This window comes from Hyla sarda, chromosome 1, assembly GCF_029499605.1.
Source record: "Hyla sarda isolate aHylSar1 chromosome 1, aHylSar1.hap1, whole genome shotgun sequence".
Classification (NCBI taxonomy): domain Eukaryota; kingdom Metazoa; phylum Chordata; class Amphibia; order Anura; family Hylidae; genus Hyla; species Hyla sarda.
Genome location: NC_079189.1, coordinates 17,962,083 through 17,989,246, shown reverse-complemented (window position 1 = coordinate 17,989,246; position 27,164 = coordinate 17,962,083). Strand labels below are relative to the sequence as shown.

At 45.7% G+C, this 27,164-nt stretch overlaps 1 protein-coding gene across 2 annotated transcripts in view; it reads left to right on the top strand.

Moving 5' to 3' along the window:
• The window catches only part of ZNF638 (zinc finger protein 638), a 255,257-nt gene extending 230,383 nt beyond the window's left edge, over window positions 1-24,874 (top strand). For both annotated transcript variants that reach the window (XM_056552811.1, XM_056552820.1), the window contains exons 16-25: window positions 539-676; window positions 864-989; window positions 1,154-1,191; window positions 8,467-10,177; window positions 10,980-11,039; window positions 18,341-19,124; window positions 20,901-21,107; window positions 22,407-22,508; window positions 23,222-23,340; window positions 24,189-24,874. In XM_056552811.1, the coding sequence (XP_056408786.1) occupies window positions 539-676; window positions 864-989; window positions 1,154-1,191; window positions 8,467-10,177; window positions 10,980-11,039; window positions 18,341-19,124; window positions 20,901-21,107; window positions 22,407-22,508; window positions 23,222-23,340; window positions 24,189-24,242 (3,339 nt within the window). In that variant the 3' untranslated portion in view covers window positions 24,243-24,874. The remainder of the gene's footprint in view (window positions 1-538; window positions 677-863; window positions 990-1,153; window positions 1,192-8,466; window positions 10,178-10,979; window positions 11,040-18,340; window positions 19,125-20,900; window positions 21,108-22,406; window positions 22,509-23,221; window positions 23,341-24,188) is intronic.
• The last annotated feature ends 2,290 nt before the right edge of the window (window positions 24,875-27,164 follow it).

Genomic DNA, 27,164 nt, shown 5'->3' with positions numbered 1-27,164 from the left:
CCAATAATTTTGTCCAGCCCATTTTTGGAGTTTGGTGTGACAATAATGTCGAATTTGCTTTTTTTCCCCCTCCCTTTTTTTGGGGGGTTTAGTGCCAATACACACAAAGGGAATAAACAGGTGTATAGCAAGACATGTGTTACTGCAATCCTTTTCTGTGAGAAATAGTTCATTTTCAGGGGTGCCATGACTGTAGCTTCTGTGACTAGAGGGGGCGGTTGCCAGTCGCTGTCATCATAATGTGATGCCTAAAATAGCTACAGTGTTGCCACAGCATTGGAAATATTGTGCATCTGTGGGATATTGCATGCAGCGTGGTGTCACCCGAATGTGATTATAGTGATTGGCACGCGCTCCCTCTGCAATGAAAGGAAGGGGGTGTCGGGCAACAGAACAGATCTCTTTTATACTCCCCAGGCAACCCCTTTAAGCATTCATGAAGCTGAGGTATTGAAAGTGGAAGTTTTAAGTGTATGTTACAATTTGTTCTCTTCTGCCACAATACATTTTCATTCCATGAATTATCTTTCTCCTACAGATTACTCCTACAATTTATGAAAAGTTTGTCTATCTCACAAATCTCCCTGAAAAAATTGAGGATGAGTTTGAGATCATTCGTGTTGGCCTTCGATTTGGGAAAGTTGAGCACCATGTGTATCTCAGTAATAAGAATAAGGTGAGTGCTGATAAGGTACTGCACTATAGGAGGCGTTTATCAGTGCTGCGTCCTGGTGGCCATACATAGTATTGCAGCCATTGCCTTTATCACGTGCAAATTCATTCCAATATCTAATACAAGGGACAATACAAGACTTAAATATTAAAACATGTAACGTCATTTTTGTTTTTTGTTCATTCCTCAGGCAATACTTCACTTGCATAGTGCCAGTGCTGCCAAAGCAATGCATAGCTTTTTGTCCCAGTATCCATGTAGCATCAGGGATATTGTTGTGCAGTGTTCTGTCCCTTCCAGGATGAAACTAGCTGAGGTAAGAGCATTCCTAACACTGTTCATTTAACCAGTGCTACTTTATTTGCGTGTGTGTGAGATATAAATATATAATATTTTTTGGTTCAAACAAACTTTTTTTTTTTCCTCCTTCTTTTTTATTTGGCTTTTGTAATATTCATCAATAATTTCTTTTCTTTACAGGAGGAATATATGACTTATCTTGAATTGGAAAAACAAAGGTAAATATGACTGCACACAAATGCACGTGGTTCTGTTATTAATCTTGACAGGTTATTCTCCTTGTTAATGACCCGTACTGATATTACATCTACAAATAGAAAACAATTGTCGTCATGTAATCTTCAAGGGTAAATGGCAGGTAGGTTGAGCTTTAAAGGGAAGTTGTCATCACTTTCATACTGTCTGTACAATGAGTCATTGGGTTGGGGCCTGCTGGCATTGACTGATGTCTCTTTCCCTATATCCAAACAAGGAGAAATCAACTTAGGGCCATTTTAGATGGGCTGACTATAGGCAGATAAGAAGCAACAATCAGTTTAAAGGGGTATTGTGGGAAATATATATATATATATATATATATATATATATATATATATATATATATATATATATATATATATATATATTATATATATGTGTGTGTATGTATGTGTGTATATATATATATATAAAATTTCAGTTGGCTCCAGAAAGAGTTAAACAGATTTGTAAATTACTTCTCTCTATCAGCTCCATTAGGGGACACATACCTTGGGTATATGCTGCTGTCTCTAGGAGGCTTGACGCTATGGTAACCAAAAAGTTGGCTCCTCCCAGCAGGATATACCCGCCTCCAGGCCACTGAGCTAATCAGTTTCAGCTTACTGTCTAAGGGTATGTTCACACTGAGTGTTTGGAGAGGAATTTCCGCAAGTAATTCTGCTCGTTTATACCTCTCCAAATCATTCAGCAGTGAAAAACGCATAGCATGTAAGGAAAATTCTGCTCCTCCGTTCACACTGAGGAATTTCCGCTAGCGGAATTCCGTCACTGAATTCCGTTCCACATGAAGAATGAACATGTTCGTTCTTCATGCGGAATTAGCGTCGTAACTCCATAGAAGTCAATATAAATTTTTTGTTTTTCAGGCCGCCACACTTCCGTGCGGAATTGCCGCAGAAATTGCGTGGAATTCCCACAAAATTTTTTTTTTTTTACAATGTCTTCTATGCTGCGCTGAACTCCGCACTGATTTCTGTGCGGAATTCCACGCAGATTACTCGCAGATTCCGCGCCGAGTCCGAGCGGAAAAAAAAACTGTCATTTCTGAACGGATTTGTTCTGTGCAAATTCCGCTCAGATATTTGTCAGTGTGAATGTACCCTAAGGAGGGTAGACACTGGCCTGGGATTTTCCTAGTTAGGGAATGTGTCAGTTCTTCCTTTTTCTTTCCATTTTCAGGTGGGGACTCAGGAACTGCAGTTCACAGTTTCCCCATTGCGAGAGGTGGCAGGCATCTTGGATGTACTGTTAACCCCCTCTTGCCAACTGTCAGCGCTTGGGGTTGTACCTCATGGGTCCGGGTCCCCCTACCTCCCTGTTTGCCTCGCAATGAGCTTGGCTTGCTGCAGGTGACAATGCTGACTGTAGACTCAATTACTGAAGACTCCATGAGGTAAGTTCTTCAGACAAGGTGAGTATATCTCCTTCTCTACAGGTCCTGGATGAGCCCTTGCAACATCTGGAAACCCCTGACTTGTGACCACTCTTATGCTAGTTTTTGGGGGTCTGCCTGGAGGGTATTGTTCCGTCCTTATTCTCTATATGGAGCCCCATTTATTTATTTATTTTTTGGGAAAGGGGCTCTTTATTCATTTGGGTGATGACAATGGTGCTTCTGTGTGGAGATTTTCCCTGCACTCCGGGCCAGGGATCACTATGCGCGCGGCTGCCGGCTTCAGCTCTTTTACTTCCACTTTCTCTTCGGCCGCGTGTGTGCGCTGGCCGCCATCAGCCGGGAAACTGCCGGCGGGTTATCTCCGCCCACTCCCAACCTTCGCATATGCGATTCGCATGTGCGCTCGGGGCCAGGAGTGGACGCCATTACAGGGGCTTCACAGTATGTGCAGTTTAGCTCCGCTCTCCGGCGCGAAAACTCCTCTCTGCACGCACAAAGTGCTTATAGGAGAGTTTCTCGACCTATCAGTGTGCCCTTATTCTAGTCTGGCCACCCTCCCCTGCTCCTTGGTCCAAGTTTTCAGCTAGCTCACAGGAGTTCTCCCCAGCAGCTGCACAGGGACACAGACTTGGGTGAGACAGTTTTCTTTTTACTTATTACACTTGTAAGGCTTTTAACTCTAAAATGTCTGGTTCTGCTGAACCAACTTGCTCTGCCTGCACCACTGCTCCCCCAGACCCCCTGGTCGTTTCTGTTCAGGATGTCCCTCCAGACCCTGTGGGTTCGGCCATCCCTCCAGCCTGGGTTTCCTCACCGGCCCTCCAGAGGGACCCGTTCCCCTTCCCATTATGCTTACCGCGCTCGTAAGCGTCGTCGGGATGTTTCTTCAGGGTCTTCCCCTGAGTCTTCTGGCAGGCATGGACGCTCCTCTCTGAGGAATCTCTCCCCTGCTACAGCAGGTTGCAGGCGTCTCTCTTCCAGAGAACGCTCTCATGGTCGCTGCACGGTCTCCCCAGACCCGTGTACCAGGTCAGCCTCTCCCTCATCCAGGGCCGCCTCAACACGCTCCCATTCTCCTGGAGAAATTGATTCAGAGGACCGATCGGATATGGCTGACACTGTGAACTCATTGGTTTTGGCCTTGAGACACCTTCCATCTAGAGGACCCAGGATCTTCGGACGTAGTTCTAGAAGTATCCTTTCATCGTGCCCGTCCAGCACCCAAGATTTTGGATGCTGGAATCCGCCTGGAGGCATCCTGACAAGAGGTTTCAGGAAGCAAAGAAGGTTCAGGCGCGGTATCCTTTTGCCAAGGACCTCATCTCAAAGTGGACTTCCCCCTCCTTTGGTGGACCCGCCAGTCTCCCGCCTCTCTAAGGGTACGACGCTGACGGATGCGGCTGCCTTCAAGGATCCGGCAGACAAAAAGGGTAGAGACCTTGGCAAAGTTTGCATTCGAAGCAGCGGGTTCCTCCCTGCTTCCCGCCTTTGCTTCTGCCTGGGTATCGGAAGGCACTCTGTTTGGTCCTTCCAACTCCGTCAGTGTTCTTTCTGGATCTCCTCCGGAGGAACTGTCTGACCCTAGCGCTCCAGTGCTCCAAGGCTGGAGACTTTCTATGTTCTGCTTCCATGCAATCAGCCCGCTGTGCTGCCTTTGCCACTGGTAACCTAGTGGCCCTCCGTCGCTCCATGTAGCTTAAGGCATGGGACGCGGATGCCGCTTCCAAGAAGTCTCTTACCGAGCTTCCATTTGCCGGCTCCCGACATTTTGGCTAGCGCCATCTCTGAGGCGATGGGCAGCAAGAGTTCCTTATTACCTCAGAATAGGGCTCTCACTACTTCCTGTAGGAAGTCTTCTTCTTTTCGGTCCTTTCGGACTTCTTGTCCCAATAATGGGTCGGGGCAGGTGCCCTCGCGGGACAAAAAGGTTGCCTCCTTCCGGGCGCACCACTCTTGGAAATCGGAAAATCGTTACGGCCGTTTTGCAGCCAAGTCTGGCACCCGCAAACCCACTTCCACATGAAGGGACGCCCCCACCCGCAAATTTTTCTCGGGTGGGAGGTCGTCTTTTATTTTTCCGAGACGTCTGGGCAGCGCACATTCAAGACTCCTGGGTAAGGGACGTGATGTCCAACGGGTTACGGATCGAATTTGCTTCTCTTCCGGAGGATTAATTTTTTCTGTCCTGGGCGCTAGTGAGGGAATTTCGGGGGGCGCTTCAGTCTCTTCTCATCCAGGGAGTCATTGTCCCGGTCCCTTCCAGGGAGCGCTTTCAGGGTTTCTATTCCAACCTTTTCGTGGTTCCCAAGAATGGCGGTTCTGTGCGGCCCATCTTGGATCTCAAGCGTCTCAATCAACACCTTCTAATCTGCCATTTCCGAATGGAATCTCTCCTCAGTGGTGGTGTCTATGGATCATGGGGAGTTTCTTTCCTCGTTGGACATCAAGGATGCCTACCTCTACGTTCCTGTATTTCCCGGCCATTAGCGGTACCTCCGCTTTGCGGTTCCGGAAGGTAATTTTCAATTTGTGGCCCTCCCCTTCCGTCTGGCCACTGCTCCGCGTGTCTTTACCAAGGTCTTGGCACCCGTCATAGCCCTATTACGGTCGAGGGGTGTCTCGGTGATTCCTTACTTGGACGACCTCCTCATCAAGGCATCCACCAGAGCCCAGGTTCTGGAGAATGTGAGCCTCGCTCTTCAGACCTTATGTCGCTTTGGTTGGATGGTCAACCAAGTCAAGTCTGTTCTCTCCCCCACCCAGTCTCTGGTCTTCTTAGGGCTTCAGTTTTTTCCGCAGTCGGTCCTCTGCAGACCCCGGAGAGTGGTCTCTTCTTCCAGTGGTGTTCGCGCAGATCTGCGGCTTCTGGGGGACCCCAGACGTGGATCTCTTCGCGTCTTGACACAACCGGAAAATTCCGACGTTTGTCAAAGTCCAGGGACCCCCTGGCTCTAACCGTGGATGCCCTAGTAATTCCGTGGTCAGACTTTGTCCTGCCCTATCTGTTCCCTCCCCCCTCCTTCCCAGGGTTCTGAGGAAGCTCAAGGCGGACGGAGTTCCCGCCATTCTGGTGGCTCCAGACTGGCCCCGAAGGGCATGGTATGCCGATGTGGTCTGGCTTCTGGATGACGTTTCGTTCGTCTTCCACTTCGTCCAGACCTACTGTCACAGGGTCCCCTTTGCCACCCCAATTTACAGCCGCTGCATTTGACGGCGTGGCTGTTGAGACCACGGTTCTAAGGGCCCGCGGCTTCTCTTCCCAGGTAATTTGCGCCATGCTCAGGGCTCGCAAGCCCTCCTCTGCGAAAATTTATCACCGTACCTGGCGGGCTTACTTTCGTTGGTACGAAGCTCAGGCTTTTTCTCCAGTTACCTTTTTCCGTTCCCAGTCTCCTCCTTTTTGCAGTCGGGGTTGGAACAAGGGCTGGCTCTCAGCTCCCTTTAAGGGACAGCTTTCGGCCCTTTCCATTCTCTTTCAGCGTTCTCATGCTTCCAATTCGCATGTCCGGACCTTCTTTCAGTGCTTGACACACGCTGTTCCCCCTTACCGGTCCCCTTCTCCCCCTTGGGACTTGAATTTAGTTCTAGGAGCTCTCCAAGACGCACCTTTTGAGCCTCTTAGGGAGGTTTCCCTTCGCCTCCTATCCTGGAAGGTGGCTTTTCTTATAGCGTATTACTTCCATTAGGAGGGTATCTGAACTGGCAGCTCTCTCCTGCCATTCTCCTTTCCTGATAATTCATGAGGACAAGGTTGTTTTCCAGACAGATCCGTCCTTCTTACCTAAGGTCGTTTCGGCTTTTCATCTCAACGAGGACATAGTCCTTCTCTCAATTTTGTCCTGCTCCTTCTTATCCCAGGGAGCGCTTGCTCCACAAATTGGATGTGGTACAGGCTGTTCGGACTTATCTTTCTGTTATCTCTTCATTTCGTCAGTGCGATTTCTTTTTTTCGTCCTTATGGAAGGTCGTCGAAAGGGACAGCCTGCTTTCAAGGCCACCATTTCTCGGTGGATCCGATGTGCTATTTCGGAAGCTTACCGCTGCAAGGGGAAGATCCCACCCTTCAGGGTTTTGGCTCATTCCACCCGTTCTGTGGGAGAATCCTGGGCTCTCCGAAACAAGGCCTCGGCCGCGCATATCTGTAAAGCGGCCACCTGGTCGTCTTTGCACACTTTTTCGAGATTCTACCGGGTTCATGCTTTCGCATTGGCTGATGCTAGTCTGGGCCATAAAGTGTTGCAGGCGGCAGTGGTACAGCCGACTGTCTGACCTTTTTTTTTCTCTCTGCCCACCCAAGGGACGGCTTTGGTACTTCCCAAGGTCTGTGTCCCCCAATGGAGCAGATGGAGAAAAGGAGATTTTTTTATACTTAGCATAAAATCTCTTTCTCGAAGGATCCATTGGGGGACACAGCTCCTGCCCTTTTCTGGGGTTCCTATTTGGTTATCTGTCTGAGTGTTCAGTTAATTTTTCTTCTGGTTCTCGGACAGTTCATGTTTTTTTTTCCTTTGACCTGTCGGTCTCCTCCTATTGCTCTGGGACTAAAACTGATTAGCTCAGTGGCGTGGAGGCGGGTATATCCTGCTGAGTGGAGCTGACTTTTTGGTTACCATAGTGTCAAGCCTCCTAGAGACAGCAGCATATACCCAAGGTCTGTGTCCCCCCCCCAATGGATCCTTCGAGAGAGAGATTTTACGGTAAGTATAAAAAATATCCTTATTAAAAAATCTTAATCCTTCCAGTAGTTATCAGCTGCTGAATTTGAGTTGTTCTTTTCTATCTGACAACAGTGCTCTCTGCTGACACCTCTGTTTGTTTGTCTCTGGAACTGTACGAAGCATTAGAGGTTTGCTATGGGGATTTGCTCCTACTCTGGACAGTTCCTGAGACAAGCAGAGGTGTCGGCAGAGAGCACGGTTGTCAGATAGTAAATAACAACTTAACTTCAGCAGCTAACTACTACTGGAAGGATTAAGATTTAATAGTAATTTACAGATCTGTTTAACTTTCTGGAGCCAGGTGATCTAAAAAAACATTTCCTGGAATACCCCTTTAATTGTGTGGCCCATTTAAATTCATTGGCCACACATCCTCTTTTTCCACAGTGAGATTTGCAACTAATAATGGTATAAAATGATTCTTTTTCGACAATCAAGTGTACACTCGTTGGTCTGCAGATCACTGGTGCTTTTCCAGGGCCAATTATCGGTAATGAGCGTTCTTAAGATCAATCATTTGCCAGATAATTGGGCTGTGCAAAATGACCTCTGTGTTGTATGGCCAAGCTTACTAGCTATAGATAGAGATGAGTGTGTGCGGAAATATATATATCAAGTATGAAACAGTAATGAAATTTATGTAGCTAGACTTCAATCCCAGAGGAGTTACTTATACATAGGCACTAAATGAATCAGTTGAGTCTTGGACATGTGCCTTTTCTGTTGATTGCATTGTATACCTGCGTGGCTTCTTCTGAACATGTTTCGCCAATGTCCACAATGGAAGTTCTTCTGTTTGCATGGTTCAGAAGAATCCCATTAAAAAAAGGCTGCTGCACCGAATTTCTGGACTGGATTTTATTCGGAAATTTGTTGTATAAGTGAGCCTCTCACAAGTAAAAATAATTCTCAACAAGCATTCCCCCATCGCGCTCCTTTCACTGCTACAGCTGTGAGAATAAGTTTACAAACTAGCTAAACCTAGACTAAACAGCATTGAGTATCACTAGACTTTGCAGATGGTGTCAGATAGCAGATAATGAAACTATGGAAAGTGTCACAACCTCTGTTTAATCCACAGGTCTGCATGTGTCTAATGTCTCTATTTTACTTAACAGCACAGTCAAAAACATAGAGAAAATTGCTCCAGCGGCTGATAAATCCAAAGAGCCTAACGAAAAGGCAGTTAAGTCTGATGAAAAGCCATTAAAAAATCCAGATGAAAAGCCAATAAAAAATACTGACGAAAGACCATTAAAGCCTGACGAGAAGCCCTTCGAAAAACCTGATGAAAAAACCCTGACAAAGCCTGATGAAAAGTCTCTGACAAAGCCTGACGAAAAGTCTCTGACAAAGCCTGACGAAAAGTCTCTGACAAAGCCTGACGAAAAGTCTCTGACAAAGCCTGACGAAAAGTCTCTAAAAAAGCCTGACGAAAAGTCTCTGAAAAAGCCTGACAAAAAGCCTCTGAAAAAGCCTGACGAAAGGACCCACAAAAAGCCTGGGGAGAGACCTGTCAAAAAGCCTGACGAGAGGACCCAAAAAAAGCCAGTAGAGAGGTCCGCCAGAAGGCCTGATGAGAGGTCCGCCAGAAGGCCTGATGAGAGGTCTGCCAGAAGGCCTGATGAGAGGTCTGCCAGAAGGCCCGATGAGAGGTCTGCCAGAAGGCCCGATGAGAGGTCCGTCAGAAAGCCTGAGGAAAGGCCCCACAAAAAACCTGAGGAAAAGCCCCACGAAAAGCCAGTCAAAAAGCCTGACGAGAGGACCCACAAAAAGCCTGAAGAGAGCCCAGTCAAAAAGCCTGATGAAAAGCCCCACAAAAAGGAAGAGAACCTCTCAAACTCTGAAGAGGAGGTTAAGGTGAAAGCTGTCTCCTCCTCTCCTGTCAATATGTCTGAAATAGATGTAGACACAGCAGATGATGAATTATCAGCTCCACCTTTGCCTACTAAAGATGCTGCGGTATCGGACACTACCTCTGATCAGGATTCAATGAAGCCCCCAATCCCTGTAGCGATTCCTTCAGTCTCTGTGGCATTTGCAACAGAAGATGATGATGGTGGTGATGAGGATGATGAAGAGGAGGCGGCTGAGGCACCTGAAGCTACAGACACATGCCCTATGTATGTACAGAAAGAACCAGAGACACAACGTCATGAACCTCAACCAGTGTCTCATCCACAAACCGCAGAAGAGTTAGATATTCTTGTGTCTGTGGAATCTGATGAAGAGGAATCAGAAGAACAGTATCCTATTAGTGGTGGCACCAAGGGAGGTTCACAGCCTCTGTCAGTCTGGGAGAAGGATACAGAAACCTCTGCTGATGGTACAAGTGACAGCCCAGAGCCTGATTCCCAGAGTAGTGTCCAGTTACCAACCAACACAATGGAAGAAACCAAACTAATCAGCCCAGGAAAGTCAGAGCTGAAAAGTAGAAGCTTAAGTGATGAAGGATCTAGGTCTGCAGAGGAGAAGTCCAGCAAAGACAAACCAGGGCATTCTGAAATGATCAGGACCACAAAGTATAATGCCCAAAAGGGAGAGATCTCTGTGACAGTCACTGCAAAATCTGCAGAGTCCAGAAAGTGGACATCAAAAGAGAGGGGATCGTCCACTTATGAAAGTAACACACAGAGATCCAACAGCAACAGGTCCAGCCCAGCGGACAGCTCTTCCAGTCATACAAAGTCAGGCTCCAGCTTCTCTCAGAAGAAAAACCCTGGAAAGTATTCCTCTTCACAGTCAGAGAGGCAGTCCAAGGATCTATCCAGGAGCCGGGAGAGAGACGATCGATCTAGCAGCAGAAAGGAGGACAGAATAAAAGGCAGTGTAAGTTGTTCAGTTGTTAATTATTGGTAAAGCTGTTCTCCCATTGAAATCAATGCCTCCTGAGAAGAAGTCCTGTGAAGGAGCTTTAAAGGGATATTCCAGCCATAGAGCTCTTATACCCTAGCCAAACTTATTCCTCTACACAGGTTTTCTATGAATCTCCCCCATTGATTTTTATTTTTTAGCATTCAAATGAGTTTTTTAATATGTTCGGACCCAAAGATATTGATGTGAATGCCCCCTTAACAAGGCTGTGTCCTCTTGGACTATAAAAAAAAATTAAAAAAATTATTTACCTGTGTGTTATTGCAGTTCAAGTTTACTCATTTTAGTTGAGCAGAGCTGCAATACCAGACACAATGCATAGAAAGGTGTGGTACGGTTTCTAGATATAAATAGAAATTATGGAATTAGACAGCATATTGAAGGGAAGTTTTAAAATGTCAGTTTTGGATTCAGAGATCCAATGATATTTCTATTTACAAATCAGTAAATGTCTTTGTGTGGTTGTTAGTAAAAGAATTAAAGCCTGGCTGCTTTGTACTGACACACACCGGTTTAGAACAACCATGGAGATCTTTAGGTTTTCCTCATGACTGGATGATTTTCACTGGAAGATTTTATTCCTCGAAATATCTCTTAGCCAGTTGTTCACCTACAGTAAAGGAAATACACTGTGAATATCATATGACTCCTGTATGACATAGCATGCAGAACAATTAGGCGGTGGCAATACAAAGGAGGAAAGAAAAAGGTGCATTCGTATCACCCTTTTGTAATCCAGTATTTCTTACAATTACAGAGTTCATCACGTTACAGCCGAAGCTCCAGGGGCAATAATCGTAGTCCAAGGTCTAAGGAGGTGAGTGTAGAAATGTGGGAATATCTTCGTTTGGGACGACCCAAATATCATTGTAAATTCATTTAAGACCAATGGTTGCATTGAGTTTAGTCTGGAATGATCCTTTTAACCCTTAGAGGACCCATGACGTTAATGTACATAATGGTGCCCTGGTACTTAGTGCACCATTTAACCCCTTAAGGACCAAGGACGTACGGTACGTCCTTGGTCCTGCTCTCCTGATATAACGCGGGGTTACACAGTAACCCCGTGTCATATCACGGCGGGCCCGGCGTCATAGTGAAGCCGGGACCCGCCTCTAATAGCGCGCAGCGCCGATCGCGGCGCTGCGCGTTATTAACCCTTTAGCCGTGCGCTCAGAGCTGAGCCGCACGGCTAAAAGCGAAAGCGAAAGTTGCCGGCTAGCTCAGTCGGGCTGTTCGGGATAGCCGCGGCGAAATCGCGGCATCCCGAACAGCTTACAGGACAGCGGGAAGGCCCATACCTGCCTCCTCGCTGTCCGATCGCCGAATGACTGCTCAGTGCCTGAGATCCAGGCATGAGCAGTCATGCGGCAGAATCGTCGCACTGGTTTCCTATGAGAAACCAGTGATCAATGATGATCAGTGTGTGCAGTGTTATAGGTCCCTATGGGACCTATAACACTGCAAAAAAAAAGTGAATAAAGATCATTTAACTCCTCCCCTATTAAAAGTTTGAATCACCCCCCTTTTCCAATAAAAAAAAGTGTAAATAAAAATAAACATATATGGTATCACTGCGTGCGGAAATGTCCGAATCATAAAAATATATCATTAATTAAACCGCACTGGTCAATGGCGTGTGCGGAAAAAAATTCCAAAGTCCAAAATAGTGCATTTTTGGTCACTTTTTATATCATTTAAAAATGAATAGCGATCAATAAGTCCTATCAATGCAAAAATGGTACCGTTAAAAACTTCAGATCACAGCGCAAAAAATGAGCCCTCATACCGCCCCATACATGGAAAAATAAAGTTTTAGGGGTCAGAAGATGACAATTTTAAACGTATTAATTTTCCTGCATGTAGTTATGATTTTTTCCAGAAGTTTGACAAAATCAAACCTATATAAGTAGGGTATCATTTTAATCGTATGGACCTACAGAATAAAGATAAGGTGTTATTTTTACCGAAAAATGTACTACGTAGAAACGGAAGCCCCCAAAAGTTACAAAACAGCTTTTTTTTTTTTTCAATTTTGTCGCACAGTCATTTTTTTTTTTTCCGTTTCACCGCAGATTTTTGGGCAAAATGACAAAGTAGAATTGGTGGCGCAAAAAATAAGCCATCATATGGATTTTTAGGTGCAAAATTGAAAGAGTTATGATTTTTTTAAAGGCAAGGAGCAAAAAACGAAAATGCAAAAATGGAAAAAACCCCGGTCCTTAAGGGGTTAAGTCATGAACATGAAGCAAACTGATGAACTATGCTCACTTCATGCACGGCAGGTCCTGGCTTCTATCAGCAGCCAGGACATCACTGCTAATGGTGGATATCAGCGATCCCGCACTGAATAGAAATCAAGATTGCTAAAAATAACCTTGAATGGGAACTTTAACCCCTTAAGGACTGAGTGTTTTTTGCACTTGTGTTTTCCTCCTTACATTTTAAAAATCATAATCCTTTCAATTTTGAACCTAAAAATCCATATGATGGCTTATTTTTTGCGCCACAAATTCTACTTTCTCGAAGGATCCATTGGGGGGACACAGACCATGGGTGTATGCTGCTGTCTCTAGGAGATATGACACTATGGCAACAAAAAAGTCGGCTCCTCCCAGCAGGATATACCTGCCTCCAGGCCCTGAGCTAATCAGTTTTAGTTCCAGAGCAATAGGAGAGAACCGACAGGTCAAGGAGAAAACACGAACTGTCCAAGAACCAGAAAAAATATAACTGAACTCGCCCTCGGACAGAGAATCAAAGAGAAACCCAAAAGGGCGGGAGCCGCTTGCAGATCTGCAAGGCCGAGGCCTTGTTCTGGAGAGCCCATGATGCCCCAACAGAACGGGTAGAATGAGCCAAAACCCTGAAGGGGAGGGATCTTAACCCTACAGCGATAGGCTTCCGAAATGGCAGACCGGATCCACCGAGAAATGGTGGCCTTGGAAGCAGGTTGTCCCTTGCAACGACCTTCCGTAAGGACGAAAAAGGAATCGCACTGACGAAAGGAAGTGGTGACAGAGAGGTAGGACCGAACGCCCTGCATCACATCCAGATTGTGGAGTAAACGTTCCTTGGGATGAGAAGGAGCGGAACAAAAGGATGATGTCCTCATTGAGATGAAAAGCCAAAACGACCTTAGGCAAAAAAGAAGGATCTGGCCGGAAAACGGAATCACCAGAAACTGAGAGGGGCAGGAAAGAGCTGCCAATTCGGACACACTCTGAATAGAGGTGATGGCTGTAAGAAACGGTACTTTCCAGGAAAGAAGGCACAAGGACACTTCCGTAAGAGGTTTAAAAGGGGGACCTTGGAGGACACCCAGAACCAGATTTAAGTCCCACAGGGGAGAAGGGGACCGATAAGGAGGGGCAGCATGTGCCACTCCTTGAAGGAAGGTCCGGACATGAGAATTAGAAGGCAGAGAACGCTGGAAAATAGGGCCGAAACCTGACCCTTAAGGGAACTGAGAGACAACCCCAGTTCTAATCCCGACTGCAAGAAAGAGAGACGGGAAACCGAAAAATTAACAGGACACGACCTGAGCTTCACACCAACTAAAATAAGACCGGCAGGTACGGTGGTACATTTTTGCCGAGGAGCGCTTACGAGCCCTGAGTATGGTGCGAATGACTTGGGAAGAGAAACCACAGGCTCTCAAAACCGCAGTCTCAACTGCCACGCCATCAATGCAGCAACTGTAAATTGGGGTGGCAAAGAGGACCCTGAGACAGCAGGTCCGGAAGAAGTAGAAGGCGCAGCAGAGCGTCGTCCAGGAGCCTCTTACGTCGGCGTGCCACATCCTTCGGGACCAAACTGGAGCTACCAGTATGGCGGGAACGTCCTCCGCCTTGAGCTTCCGCAGAACCCTGGGAAGGAGCGGAAGGGGAGGGAACAGATAGGGCAGGGTAAACCCCGCCCAAGGAATCACTAGTGTCCACGGCTAGAGCCAGGGGTCCCAGAACTTTGACACAAATGGAACAATCTTCCGATTGTGCCGAGACGCGAAAAGGTCCACGTCTGGAATGCCCCAGAGGTCGCAGATCTGCGCAAAGACCTCTGGATGTGGAGACCACTCGCCGGGGTCGGTTGAGGACCGGCTGAGGAAGTCCGCTTCCCAGTTGAGCACACCCGAAATGTGCCCAAACCTTGTTTTTCGCCCAGAGGATAATCTTTGTCACTTTGGCCATGGCTGCCGAGCTGCGAGTGCCGCCTTGCCGATTGATGTAAGCTACGGGGGGAGCGGAGCCACCAGAGCAGAGACTGACGGATCCGATGAGGGAGAGCAATCTTGCGATCGAGAGACAGAGATCTGTCCCATCGAGAGAGAATCGCCAGTTGAAGGGGACGGTAAAGGGGACTGCCTCCAAGGTCTCTACCATCCGACCCAAGACTTCCATGCGGATGGAAACTGGGACCTGGGCCCAAAGGGAGCGGACTCCTGAGAAGCAGGGACTGGAGGACCACCCGAAACTGCTTCGCCAGAGAAGGTGACCGGGGGGCCCAGGACTGAAAAAACGATTCGGTATCCGTTGGACACCACGTCCCTGACCCAAGAGTCCTGAATGTGTGTGGTCCAGATGTCTCGAAAAAGTAAGACTACCTCCCACCCGAGAAAAATCTGCGGGTGGGGGCTTCACTTGATGCGGAAGTAGGTTTGCAGTTGCCCGATTTTGCCGCAAAACGGCCGGAACGGTTGGTTTCAGACTTCCAAGACGGGCGCGCCCAGATTGAGGGAACCTTCTTGTCCCACGAAGGCGCCTGCTCAGACCCCTTATTGGGGCCAAAAGGACCGGAAGGAAGAGGACTTCCTTTTGGAAGTAGTCAAGGTGCATGCCAAAAAGACGGGTACCAGTAAAGGAAGCTCAGTGAGAGACCTTTTGGAGGCAGCTTCCGCATCCCACGCCTTAAGCCACATGGAACGGTGGAGGGCCGCTAGGAGACCCACAGCAAAGGCAGTACAATGGGCAGACTGCATGGAAGCCGTGCACAGAAAGTCCCCAGCTTTAGAGCATTGGAGAACCAAAGCAGACATCCTCTGGGGGGATCCCACTAGGCTACCCTGACGGAGTTTTGAGTACCACACAGACAGGGCCTTGGACACCCATGCAGAGGCGAAGGTAGGAAGCAGAGAAGAGCCTGCTGCTTCAGAGACAAACTTCGCCAAGGACTCCACCTTCTTGTCTGTCGGTTCCTTGAAGGCAGCCGCGTCTGCTAGCGGCAATGTAGTAGCCTTAGAAAGGCGGGAAATTGGTGGATCCACTGAGGGAGGGGAAACAACTTTAGAGACAAGGTCCTCTTGAACCTTCTTCATTCCCGGGAACCTCTTGTCCGGATGTTTCCATGCAGATTGAGAGCTGAACATTTGAGGTGCTGGTTCAGCACGATGAAAGGATACTTCAGGATACACGTCCAAAGATCCTGGGTCCTCTAAGTGATGGCCGCAACCAATGAGTTCACCGTTTCAACTGTATCCGAGCGGTCCTCTGAGTCAGATGCTGATTCGGAAGCCTCATCCGCCAGTTCACCAGAGAATGTGATCGAGTAGAGGCAGCCCTGGAGGCAGAGCGGGGACTCCGGGAACGTCCTTTGGAGAAGCAACGTTTGTGACCAGATGACACGGGGGCGGGACCCACGAGGGGGGGACCCACGTCTACTTGAAGAGTCAGAAGAAACACCCCTAGTACTAGCGAGAGGCTTATGGAGAAGAGGAGCGGGATCCTATAGAGGGCCGGCGCAGGGCAGATCTCTGCAAGGCAGACACCATGGCACGGGAGGCCTCAGCCACCGAACGCGAGACTTGAGTCAAGTCATCCATATACTGGGATAGGGAAGAACCCAGGCCGGAGGGGTGGCCGAATCCACCGGGACTGCTAGAGCATCCGGGGGTGCCAGGGGGTCTGGGGGAGCAGGCAGAGCAAGTGGGTTTAACAGAACCAGGCATTTGGGAATTACAGCTCTTACAGACAAAATGGCAAACAAACGCTCCAGTTGTCTGTTTAGAGGTAAGAACAGTTCTGGGTACAGACATAATGAGAAAAAAACTCTCTCCCCGAGTCTGTCCCCAGAGCAGCTGCTGTGAGGAGAACTCCGCTCTGTGTAGATAGAGAGGGAGAAAAAAAACAGCCAATAGCCAGAGAGGGGCGTTCCTGGAGCAGGGGCATTGTCTGATTTGCCCGTCACCTAATCGCGAGCACGGCGCTGATTTGGAGAGCGATTTGCGCCTCCAGTAAGCTCCGGCGGCCCTGTGGGTGGAGCTATAGCGCCCCGGCCACCGAATGCCGAAGATGATAGTAATGGCGCGCGCACATGTCAGACGCATATGCGCTCGCGGGGAAGTGAGCGGGCGAGCCACGTATTCGCCGGCAGCAGACTGCTGCCAAAAGCCAAAGTTGGCGCTTCATGCGCCCGAACAGTATAAGCGCCGCGGCTGTCAGCCACATAGTAAAAAAAAACACACACATGCTTGTATAAGAATAAAATGAGCCATTCCCTCCAAATATGTCGCTGCTCGCCCCAGAAATAAAGAAAGCCCCTAGCACAGGCCATCCCCATAAACCCTGAAAGGTGGGCCAAAAACTGAGGGTCTACAGAGGTTGCCAGTCAGCACCTAAGGGAGAAAGGGATATATACTTACCTAATGGAGTCTTCTGTGAGGTCTTCAGTCAGCTTTCTGTCACCTGCATCACGCCTAGCTACCATGTGCGAGCGAGGCGAGCAGGGAATAGGGGGACCCGGACCCATGAGGTACAACCCAGGCTCTGACCGTTGGCGAGGGGGGTGAACAGCGCATATACGCAATGTCTGTGCCCCCTTACTCGCAATGGGGAGACAGTGAGCCGCAGTTCCTGAGTCCCCACCTGAAAACATGAAAGAAAAAGGAATAAAAAACTAACACATCCCTAACTAGGAAAATAATAAAACAGAAGACCTGGTCTGGAGAATTCAGACAATGTCCACCTCCTTCAGACACTAAGCTAAAACTGATTAGCTTAGGGCATGGAGGTGGGTATATCCTGCTGGTGGGAGGAGCTGACTTTTTTGTTTCCATAGTGTCATACCTCCTAGAGACAGCAGCATACACCCATGTTCTGTGTCCCCCAATGGAGCCGATAGAGAAATGCTATTTTGTAACGTTTGGGGGGCTTCCGTTTCTACGCAGTACATTTTTCGGTAAAAATTACACCTTCTCTTCTGTAGGTCCATATGATTAAATGATACCTTACTTATATAGGTTTGATTTTGTTGTACTTCTGGAAAAAATCATAACTACATGCATGAAAATTAATACCTTTTAAATTGTCATCTTCTGACCCCCATAACTTTTTTTTATTTTTCAGCATACAGGGATTTTTTGCCCTGTGATCTGTTTTTATCGGTACAATTTTAGTTTTAATCGCTTTTTATTTATATATATATATTTTTTTTATGTAATAAAGTGTGACCAAAAATATGTTTTGGGTTTAATTAACTATATATTTCTCGGTCGCTCTTTATTGGGGACACCTTACTGATGGGTATATGCTCTTGCCACTAGGAGGCGCTGACACTGGGAAAAAAAAATGTGCTTCTCCCTGGCAGGATATACCCGTCCACTGGAAGTGAGGTAATCAGTTGTAGCTAGTGTCAGTAGGAGGCAAGACACAGGTCTGGGAGCTCCCCACCCAGACCTGGTCTTTTTTATTCAAATTTTTTTTTTAAATGTTGTACTCACCGTAAAATATTTCTCGTAGCTATCATTGGGGGTAACCACACCCACCCATATCCTACTTTTTTGTCCGGATGATGTTTTCTGGTTCTTTTTCCGTGATTCTTTTCTGGGGTCCTTCGGACTTTGTCTTGGTTGGCTTCTCCTACTGCTTTGTGACAAAACTGATTACCTCACTTCCAATGGGCAGGTATATCCTGCCAGGGAGGAGCTGACTTTTTTTTCATAGTGACAGCGCCTCCTAGTGGCAATAGTATATACCCATCAGTATAGGTGTCCCCCCAATGAAGGCTACGAGAGAGAGATTTTACGGTGCGTACAAAAAATCTTTTTTGCGGCAAGGGGTTAAATTATAAAGGGAGGGAACAAAGGAAAATTGAGGTTTGACCTTTCCATTTTCTCTCTTGTAGGAAGAGGACATTTTCCCATTCAATATGGACGAGTTTGTAACGGTAGATGAGATTGTAGAGGAGCACCTTGACTCCAATAGCAGATTAAATGAGCCGGATGAGAAGTCCGACACTACCAGAAGAGGAAAGAGGAAAGAAAGCGACCCTGTGCCCTCAGACAACAAAAAATCTAGAGTGACCAGCTCAGGTGCACACGAACGGTCCTTTGTCACCTTAGACGAAGTCTGTGAGGAGGAAGAAAATACCGCCACTGCTGAAGACAACCCAGCCGACCAGGTGGTCCAGTCCTTGGTGACGTTAGATGAAGTGCATGCAGAGGACGACCCTCCTATGAGCACTAAAGAGCAGATACTGATGACCCTCGATGAGGTGAGTGACGAAGAGGATGCCCAGGACTCCCCCTTGGAGCAGATCTCCTCAACCACGCCAGAGATCTTAACTAAGGATCAGCTACTCACCCTGGATGAGGTCAATGAGGAGGACGAGGAACAAGCAACAACCTGCGAGACTACCAACGTAGAGCAGTCAAAATTACTAGAAAGTGCAGAGGACAACAAGACAGAACCAGAAGCAAAAACTGAAATCCAGCAGCAGAAGCCCCCTGCCAATCCAGACCATACAGAGCATCCCCTACTGACTCTGGATGAGGTGAAAGCCGATGATGACGAGATGCCTTTTGCGGATATCGAACACCGCTTCCTGACTGTAGATGAGATTGGGGAGGAAGAGGAAGAGTCCGAGGCAAAAGCTGAGAATACGTCCAAACAAAATCCCAAGGAACCCAGTAAGTGTCATTTGTTTTGCCCTCAGTATGTGAACAGGAATAGAAGCCGGGCCTCCTTCATAGGCAGAATAAACCGTAATGATAAGTTTAAAATGGAGAATTGTAGCATGTACATGGTAATGCTGGTGAATTTAAAGGGGTATTCTAACATAAAGTACAGAATGTGTCTGTGGATAAGAACAATTTGGCCCTCCTAAGTCTGCCCAATATCCCAAATACTATGAACAGTCCTAGGCCCTATCTTATATGAAGAATAGCCTATAAGATAAAGCCAGAGACTATTCATAGTATTCAGGTACTTGTAAAAACGTATCTCCTATCCACAGAATAGGGCAGTGTTTTCCAAGCAGGGTGCCTCCAGCTGTTGCAAAACTACAAATCCCAGCTTGCATTTCCGTTGGCTGTTCGAACATGCTGGTAGTTTTGCAACAACTGGAGGCACCCTGCTTGGTAAACACTGGCATAGGGGATAAGTATCTGATCTCCAGAACAGCCCGTGACGTTCATCACAGAGCGCTCTGGCTCCCTCTTTCCAAGACAAACTAGTCCCAGCAGTGACTGCTCGCTCAACCCCCAATAATCGGCTGAGGTGGGACACCGATGTAGCCTGTGATTGACCAGTTACCCTGCCAAGACTAGTTTATCTCGAAGGGTGGGCGTCTGAGTGCTCAGCACAGAGACCTGGCACTCGTTTTATCAGACACTTATACCCTATCCTGTGGATACAGGATACATGTTTACAAGTTAGAATACCCCTTAAACATTTACTTGGGGCCTTTATAATTAACCCCAGACTAAAAACGATAAATGTAAACGGGATATGGTTAAGCTCACATTGCCGCTGTGCTCCGTCCTGTTAAGAGGCAGTTTTGTTGCACCGAACGATCCCAAAGACTCCACCAGGTCCTGACTGATCCCGTTGAATCAGGTTCGTCGGGGGTCTGGTAATAAGGGAAGAAAAAAATATAATAATGCATGCACTATTTTTTTTCTCATGGCAAAACTCCCATTATTCTTGCTGACAGAGCTTCGTATAATGGAGCCCGATGGCAAGGTGAACAAGCCCTTATACTGTTGTGAGGTGTAATGCCCCACAGAATTATTTTTGTATTTACATCCCATATGTAAAGCAGAATCCAGCACATCTACATTGACAAGTCCATCTTTAAATTCCATGTTGCAGATGTAAAATCGCACCATGGCTCACAAACATGTTCTAAATGTCACATATATCAAAAGGACTTTCAATGCAGAATGCTTGTAGTTCATTTACCTTTATGACAAGATGAGATCTTTCTGTAAAGCTGCAAAGATGGCGATACATACAAACAGACTTGCCTGCTCCACGTGTTTGTACATCCCCATATACTCCACTTGTAAATTGTATCGGTGATTGCAAATCAGAATGCGCTTCTTGGCTGCAAGGATCTCTACAGCTGCAAATAAACCTTCTCTACACTAAGGGCCAATTCACACTACGGAATAATTACTGAGTAATTCCGGTGCAGCAGCCTCTCATTGTTTTCAGTAAGATTTTGCTGCATTGTGCACAGTAGGAAATTTCAATTCTGGGCTCCGCAAAAGGAATAAACAAGTTAATTCTTTTGGCACGTGCTGTCAATGAAGCCTATTTTGGCAGCTGCTGTACGCTGGATGTCAAGAATTTATCCGGGCATATATTCTGTATTGTGAATGGGTCCTAAAAGAGGTTGTGTTTCTCTAGTAGTAATTGGTAGAATCTAGATTAATATTGTATTTTTGTTTCAATAACACCAGCGGGCTGGAGGGGACGACCACGGAAGAGACCACTGCAAAGTGATGAAGGCGGCAAAGACTCCCCACAGCAGGCTACCCCCGAGACATGTAAAGGTGCTGCAACAAAGTCATCCCCAGCTAAAACAACTAAGTCTAAAGGCAGTGACCAGGGAACAGCCGACCAGCAACCAGACGTCACCGCTGCAACTCCTGATAAATCACAAACCGGTAAGATGCCTGTGTAGTTATCATAGTTATCTGTAAGATGTTAAAGGGATAATCGGGGATTAGAAAAACAGCGGATTTCTTTAAAAAAAAATAAAGTACCACCTCTGTCCTCAGGTTTTGTGGTATTACAGTTTGGATCAATTTACTTCAATGACACTGAATACTAGAGATGAGCGAACTTACAGTAAATTCGATTCGTCACAAACTTCTCGGCTCGGCAGTTGATGACTTATCCTGCATAAATTAGTTCAGCTATCAGGTGCTCCGGTGGGCTGGAAAGAGTCTCCTAGGACTGTATCCACCTTTTCCAGCCCACGGGAGCACCTGAAAGCTGAACTAATTTATGCAGGATAAGTCATCAACTGCCGAGCCGAGAAGTTTGTGACAAATCAAATTTACTGTATGTTCGCTCATCTCTACTGAATACCACACACGACCTAAGGACGAGTGGTGCTGCGCAATAGTAAATTTAGTGTGTAAAGCATTTTCCTTTCTACGGTACATGAGGACGTAGAGAAAATCTGAGAATATTCTGTTAAAAAAGATGCAATGAAAGTTATTGCGCAAATTTTTGCACAAAAAAACTCAAGAAAAAGGGGAAAACTCAGTGATAAATGTCCCCCTATGTGTTTAAATAGTAATACCTCTCTAAAGGATCACTCAAAACGCATGCTTACTGTGTTATGCCAAGGGCTGATGGCTTCGGGTATGACACAATGATTCTGTATAACATACAGTCACAGTAGTGCTAACCTTCTACATGTGATGTGCTGCCCCTGCGTCTTCTCTCTGCCTAACTAGTGGCTGCCTGCATTTCTCTTCCAATTTATGGTCTGTGATGGGATCAGTGCAGGGAAGATGGAGCTTTTAGTGTTTCACATACTGCCATAGAGTATACATAGAGGGTGTATGTAGGAATTTAGTCAGTGTATGGCTGAGACCACATGGAGTGCCTGGGGAATCTGTAGCTCAGTCAGTAGGCTGGTGTTTCTCAACCAGGGTGCCTCCAGGTGTTTCTGAACTACAATTTTCAGCATGCCTGGACAGCTGAGGCACCCATGAAACACTGATCTAGAGGATGTGGCGGGATAAGAACACCATGTTACGCTTGCATCCTAATGAATGACTGCTGTAGTAACTATACATATAGATTGTAGTAAAAAAAAAAAAAAAAACAGTAGGGGCACCGTACAATGTATAAAATAAGTATATGAAAAGATCACAAGATATGTGAGAACATACTGTGGGGCATTGTCGGCAGCTGCTGCTGTTGTAATGCACATTTTTCTTTTGTTTTAGCTAAAGAGAAACCAGGTGCCGAAACTCCAGCCAAGAAGACAAAACTAGAAACTCCATTAGCGGAAAAGAAACTGGAACCGTTTAACTCCAATACCCCAGTCGGTGAGATATTTTATACTATCTGATACCTCATAACACAGGAGAAGTCATGATTTACAGAACCATTAACATTTTGGAAAATAAAGAGAAGTTTTTGTTTTTCTATTTTATTAATAATATAACATGCATATATGTATGTGTAATAAATAAGTGTGTGTGTGTGTGTATATGTATGTGTGTATATGTATGTGTGTATATGTATGTGTATATATATATATATATATATATATATATATATATATATATATATATATATATATATATATATATTAATATATATATATATTAATATATTTATATATATATATATATATATATATTAATATATATATTAATTATATATAATTTATTAGACACACACACACACACACGGAGGCAACTGCAGCACACCGGCGTATTCAAAGCAGTGAGGTAGCTTTATTCCAGTAATACAGGTAAAACGTTTCTGTGGTCTCATACCACAATTTTCAAGCTTGAATACGCCGGTGTGCTGCAGTTGCCTCCCTGTTTATATCTGCAACCTTGGACCCAGGAGACCGCTTGCACCCACAGCATTAGTTTTCCTCATCGCTTGTGCTGCTCTTTTCCATAATTTTTCTTAAGTTTTTACATTTGTCCACATTTAATTGACAAGAATAAAATAACATTTTCTTCATTCAGAAATTGGACCCTGATAATCTTTTTTTTTTTTTTATTTTTTTTTTTTTGTCTTGCAGGATTGGAATTTCTTGTACCTAAAACAGGATATTTCTGTAAATTGTGTTCCCTTTTTTACATGGACAATTCATCGAAGCTAAAGCACTGCAAAACTCTGCGACATTACCAAGCAGTTGAGGTATGCAGCTCCATTCTCTGCTGCTATTCAATAGCTGATACTTTTGTTGCAGATGTGTCTCATACTTTAACACTTTGTAATAAATGTATGATCACTAGGGGTCTGACTGCGAGGAACCTTACTTATTACAACAATGGGGCCCAGAGTTCTTTGAATGGTGCGGCCATCGTGCATGCATGCTGCCACTACCTTTAACTCTATGGACCTGGTGGACATGGCTAAGTCCTTTTGCTCTTCTTCTCTCTGGCAGCTTGCCTGTTTCTCCATTCAAATAGAGAACTCAGGACCCCCTTTTCATGTTTGGCTGAGGTTTAGTGGTCAGACCCCCACTGATCGCCTTCTTTGTATAGATGATAAATCTGGTATATAATCAATCCGCTGTCAGTACATAACACAAAAATGACTGACCTCCCTTTTTCTTTAAACCCATTCTGTGTATAAGTAGAGCCGGAATTGTCTGGCTGTCACACATGCTCCCGTCCATATAATACGCACACTTAGCCATATTGATCATGCACAAAGATGCCCTACGCAATAAATATTTGTTCAGTGTAGGCCGCAGATAACAGATGTTTTTGGTAAAAAATTATTGGGCATGTTCATACTCACTATTAGTCCTCACAGCAGATGTGCTGCTGCCAGAAGTGTCTAGAAGAGATATAGGGGTCTGCCTATTTCCCTCTTTATTGAGAACACATGCACGCTCAGCTAAGGCCAGCGTACATATATACATGGAAAGGTCGGGAAAAAAATTAATAAGACTCTTAACACCATTCAGCATGTTCTTGACTTCTTAAACCGCAAGTGAAATCTTTTTTGACTAATTTTTATTTTCCTTCTGTTTCAAGAAACACTTAGCTCAGTCGAAAGAATCTTCGGAAGAGAAGCCTTCCAGCACGTGATCGACACAGACTCAGCCACATGAAGTCGACCATTGTTATTGGGTCCATAGTGTTCATTTTCTTAGGGCAGATGTTTATGTTGTAATGTAAAGCACTCGCTAGAATATATATATATATTTTTTTTTTCTTTGTAGATTTTACCAGGGGAGAGTCTTTACATGGGTGTGCTAAATATTCCCATGCCACATTTATGTTAGATTCGAGTTTTGGGACTCTGGTATTCGCCCCCATTACTGTAATGTGATTTTTTTTTTTTTTTTTTTTTTATTATTTTTGGCCACGGGCCAATCCACCCCTTTACTTCTAAATTTCTCAAAGCTTTTCTAAGTTATACACAGCGGTTACACGTTCCTAATGTCGCCATCAGTTGTATTTTGGCAGAAAATTGTATAAAAATGTCTCCTCTTCTGTTTAGTTTTTACACAGGATTATTTTATATGAAGTATGGCTCCCCTGTCACTAACTCAATGACATTCACGCTTTGAGCACTGGTGAGTAGGTTTGATCTGCCTCACCTTTGTTATAGATGAATTAGGGACGCCTTTTTTTTTTTTTTTTCCGTCATCTTTTTGCAAATATGTGCAAAACAAAAGCTGTAACAAAGTGCATTTCTAAATAAATAGAAAAGTGTTACATTGTATTTTGTGTGGTGTGTGATTGATGAGCTGTTCATGCTGTGCACTAGGCATCTGGAATCCATTAAAGGAAAATGGTCACCCTGATCACCCACACTAAACCCAGGAATCCAAAGAGGGGTAACTTACGATAATCGGTGCCGTGGTTCCCAAGATATTGGCTGGCGAAGTTCCCCTTCTGAATTTAGGGACTTGCATGTAGGAGGCGGGAACCGCCCAGCTGGCTGCCCCTGCTTCTTTCTGTCTTCTCAATCAGCCATACCCTTAATTAGCATATTCATATTCTGCGACTGCAACGTTTTAGTGACTTTAGTCGCATGTCAGTCTGTTAGTAGAGTGCATGTGCCGGCAGTTTACATACAGCTCTCGCATCATCAGGACATGAGAGCTGTATGTAATCTGTTGGCGCATGCGCTCTACCGACAGATCCTGGGTCACTCCTTTTCAGACACTCCTTTTACTGCCATTTCTGATGGACCTTTACAGAAATATCTGTCTGAATAATAACACAAGTGTCCACAGTTATGTCTGTAAAATGCACAGCATTCCATATATTCAAAAGTGCTTTGACGTAACCCCACAGCTTTTGAAGCCTATGGTTGTAAAAAATAAAATCAGCTCCATTAGTCAATGCAGACTGCTTTTTGCACTGGATGGAAGGGGATCACCTTTAGAAGGGTTCTCCCACAATAAGAAGTTATCCCTTATTGCCAGGATAAGCTATATACATCTGGGGTGGGGGGGGGGGGGGGGTGGCTTGATTGCTATGATAGTATGTTTGGCTATGTCCAAAAACTCCCATAGAGAATGTAGAAAGGGGTGGTGTGTGTGACCACCTCACTGTGAGTCGCTGTTGTGAGGTTGGTCCCAGAGATCAGACTCCCTATACTGAGAGGATTTTAGTGAGCTGTGAGCTATTGCTAGATAACAAACACTGGCTGACTATGTGAATTCAAATAGAGAAAACAGACATGGTTGCACATCCACAACATGCACCTTGATCTAATGCTACTCAGCAACCTTTATTAAACTAACAGGTCGTTAGTGTACTTTATGATCATGAAGTGCAAGCCCACTAGCCACGTCATGGCCACCTGTAAGTAGCAGGTCCCTAACATCCCTAGCATAAAATGGTGCAGCACTGAGCATCTGACTAAGGTATGTACTGTGTGCAGTGCCACCCTATTATAATGTACCATATACTGTATTAGGATACATAATGTACCATATACTGTATTAGGATACATAATGTACTATATACTGTTTATAAGGAGATATAATGTACCATATACTGTATTATATAGACATATATACTATACACTGTATAAGGATTTTTATTTTTTTTACTCACTGTAAAATCTTTCTCGGAGCTTTCATTGTGGGACACCGTTACTGATGGGTAAATGCTCTTGCCACTAGGAGGTGCTGACACTAAGGAAAAAATAAGTCCCTCCTCCCTGGCAGGATATTCCCGCCCAATGGAAGTGAGGTAATCAGTTTTGTCACAAAGCAGTAGAAAGGAATCCCGGATAAAACCCCAAGAACCGGAAAAGAGCAACCGGGCAAAAGTGAAGAAATGGGTGGGTGCGGTGTCCCCCAATGAAAGCTACGAGAAAGAGAGTGTACGGTGAGTACAAAAAAAAATCTTTTTCTCAGTCGCTCTTCATTGGGGCACATGGTTACTGATGGGAGGCACCAAAGCAGTAACCTAGGGTGGGAATAACAACCACTAGAGAAGGGGAAGAAGTCCAGAGACCAAACCCAGCCGTCCGTAAGGCTAGCGGAATAGACTCCGGGCCAGAGACAACAGAGGCCCAAAAAATGAGCTCCATGAATAACCAATAGTCCATAGAGATGGGCTAGGATGCCAAAGGAAGAGACCATCCTGTAAAGAGACTCTAAACCTGTGAACTGGAGAGAGACAAGAAAAAATAGACTATGTAGCCAGACCAAATCCATCCCGGAAGGGGGTTGGAAAGCAACCCCAAGGAGCACAGAACCAGACAGAGGGCTAGCCCGGCTGAGAAACAAAAAATTGGAAAAGGGCACAATAAGAGAACCGAATCAAGAGAACCTGGCAGGGAGATCAGCGGGCGCCTGAGTAGAAGGTGAGCACAGAAGGTGGAGACCAGAAAACCACCGGAAAAAAGAGACAGAAACCAGCTCAAGAGGGGCCTGGCGCAAGATCGATGACCTGACCAGCTGTAGACCCAAAAATCCTGTCTCTGGCCCGCTACGAGCACCAGGGAGGTGAAATTAGCTCAACTGGAGTAATCCAGATGACCAT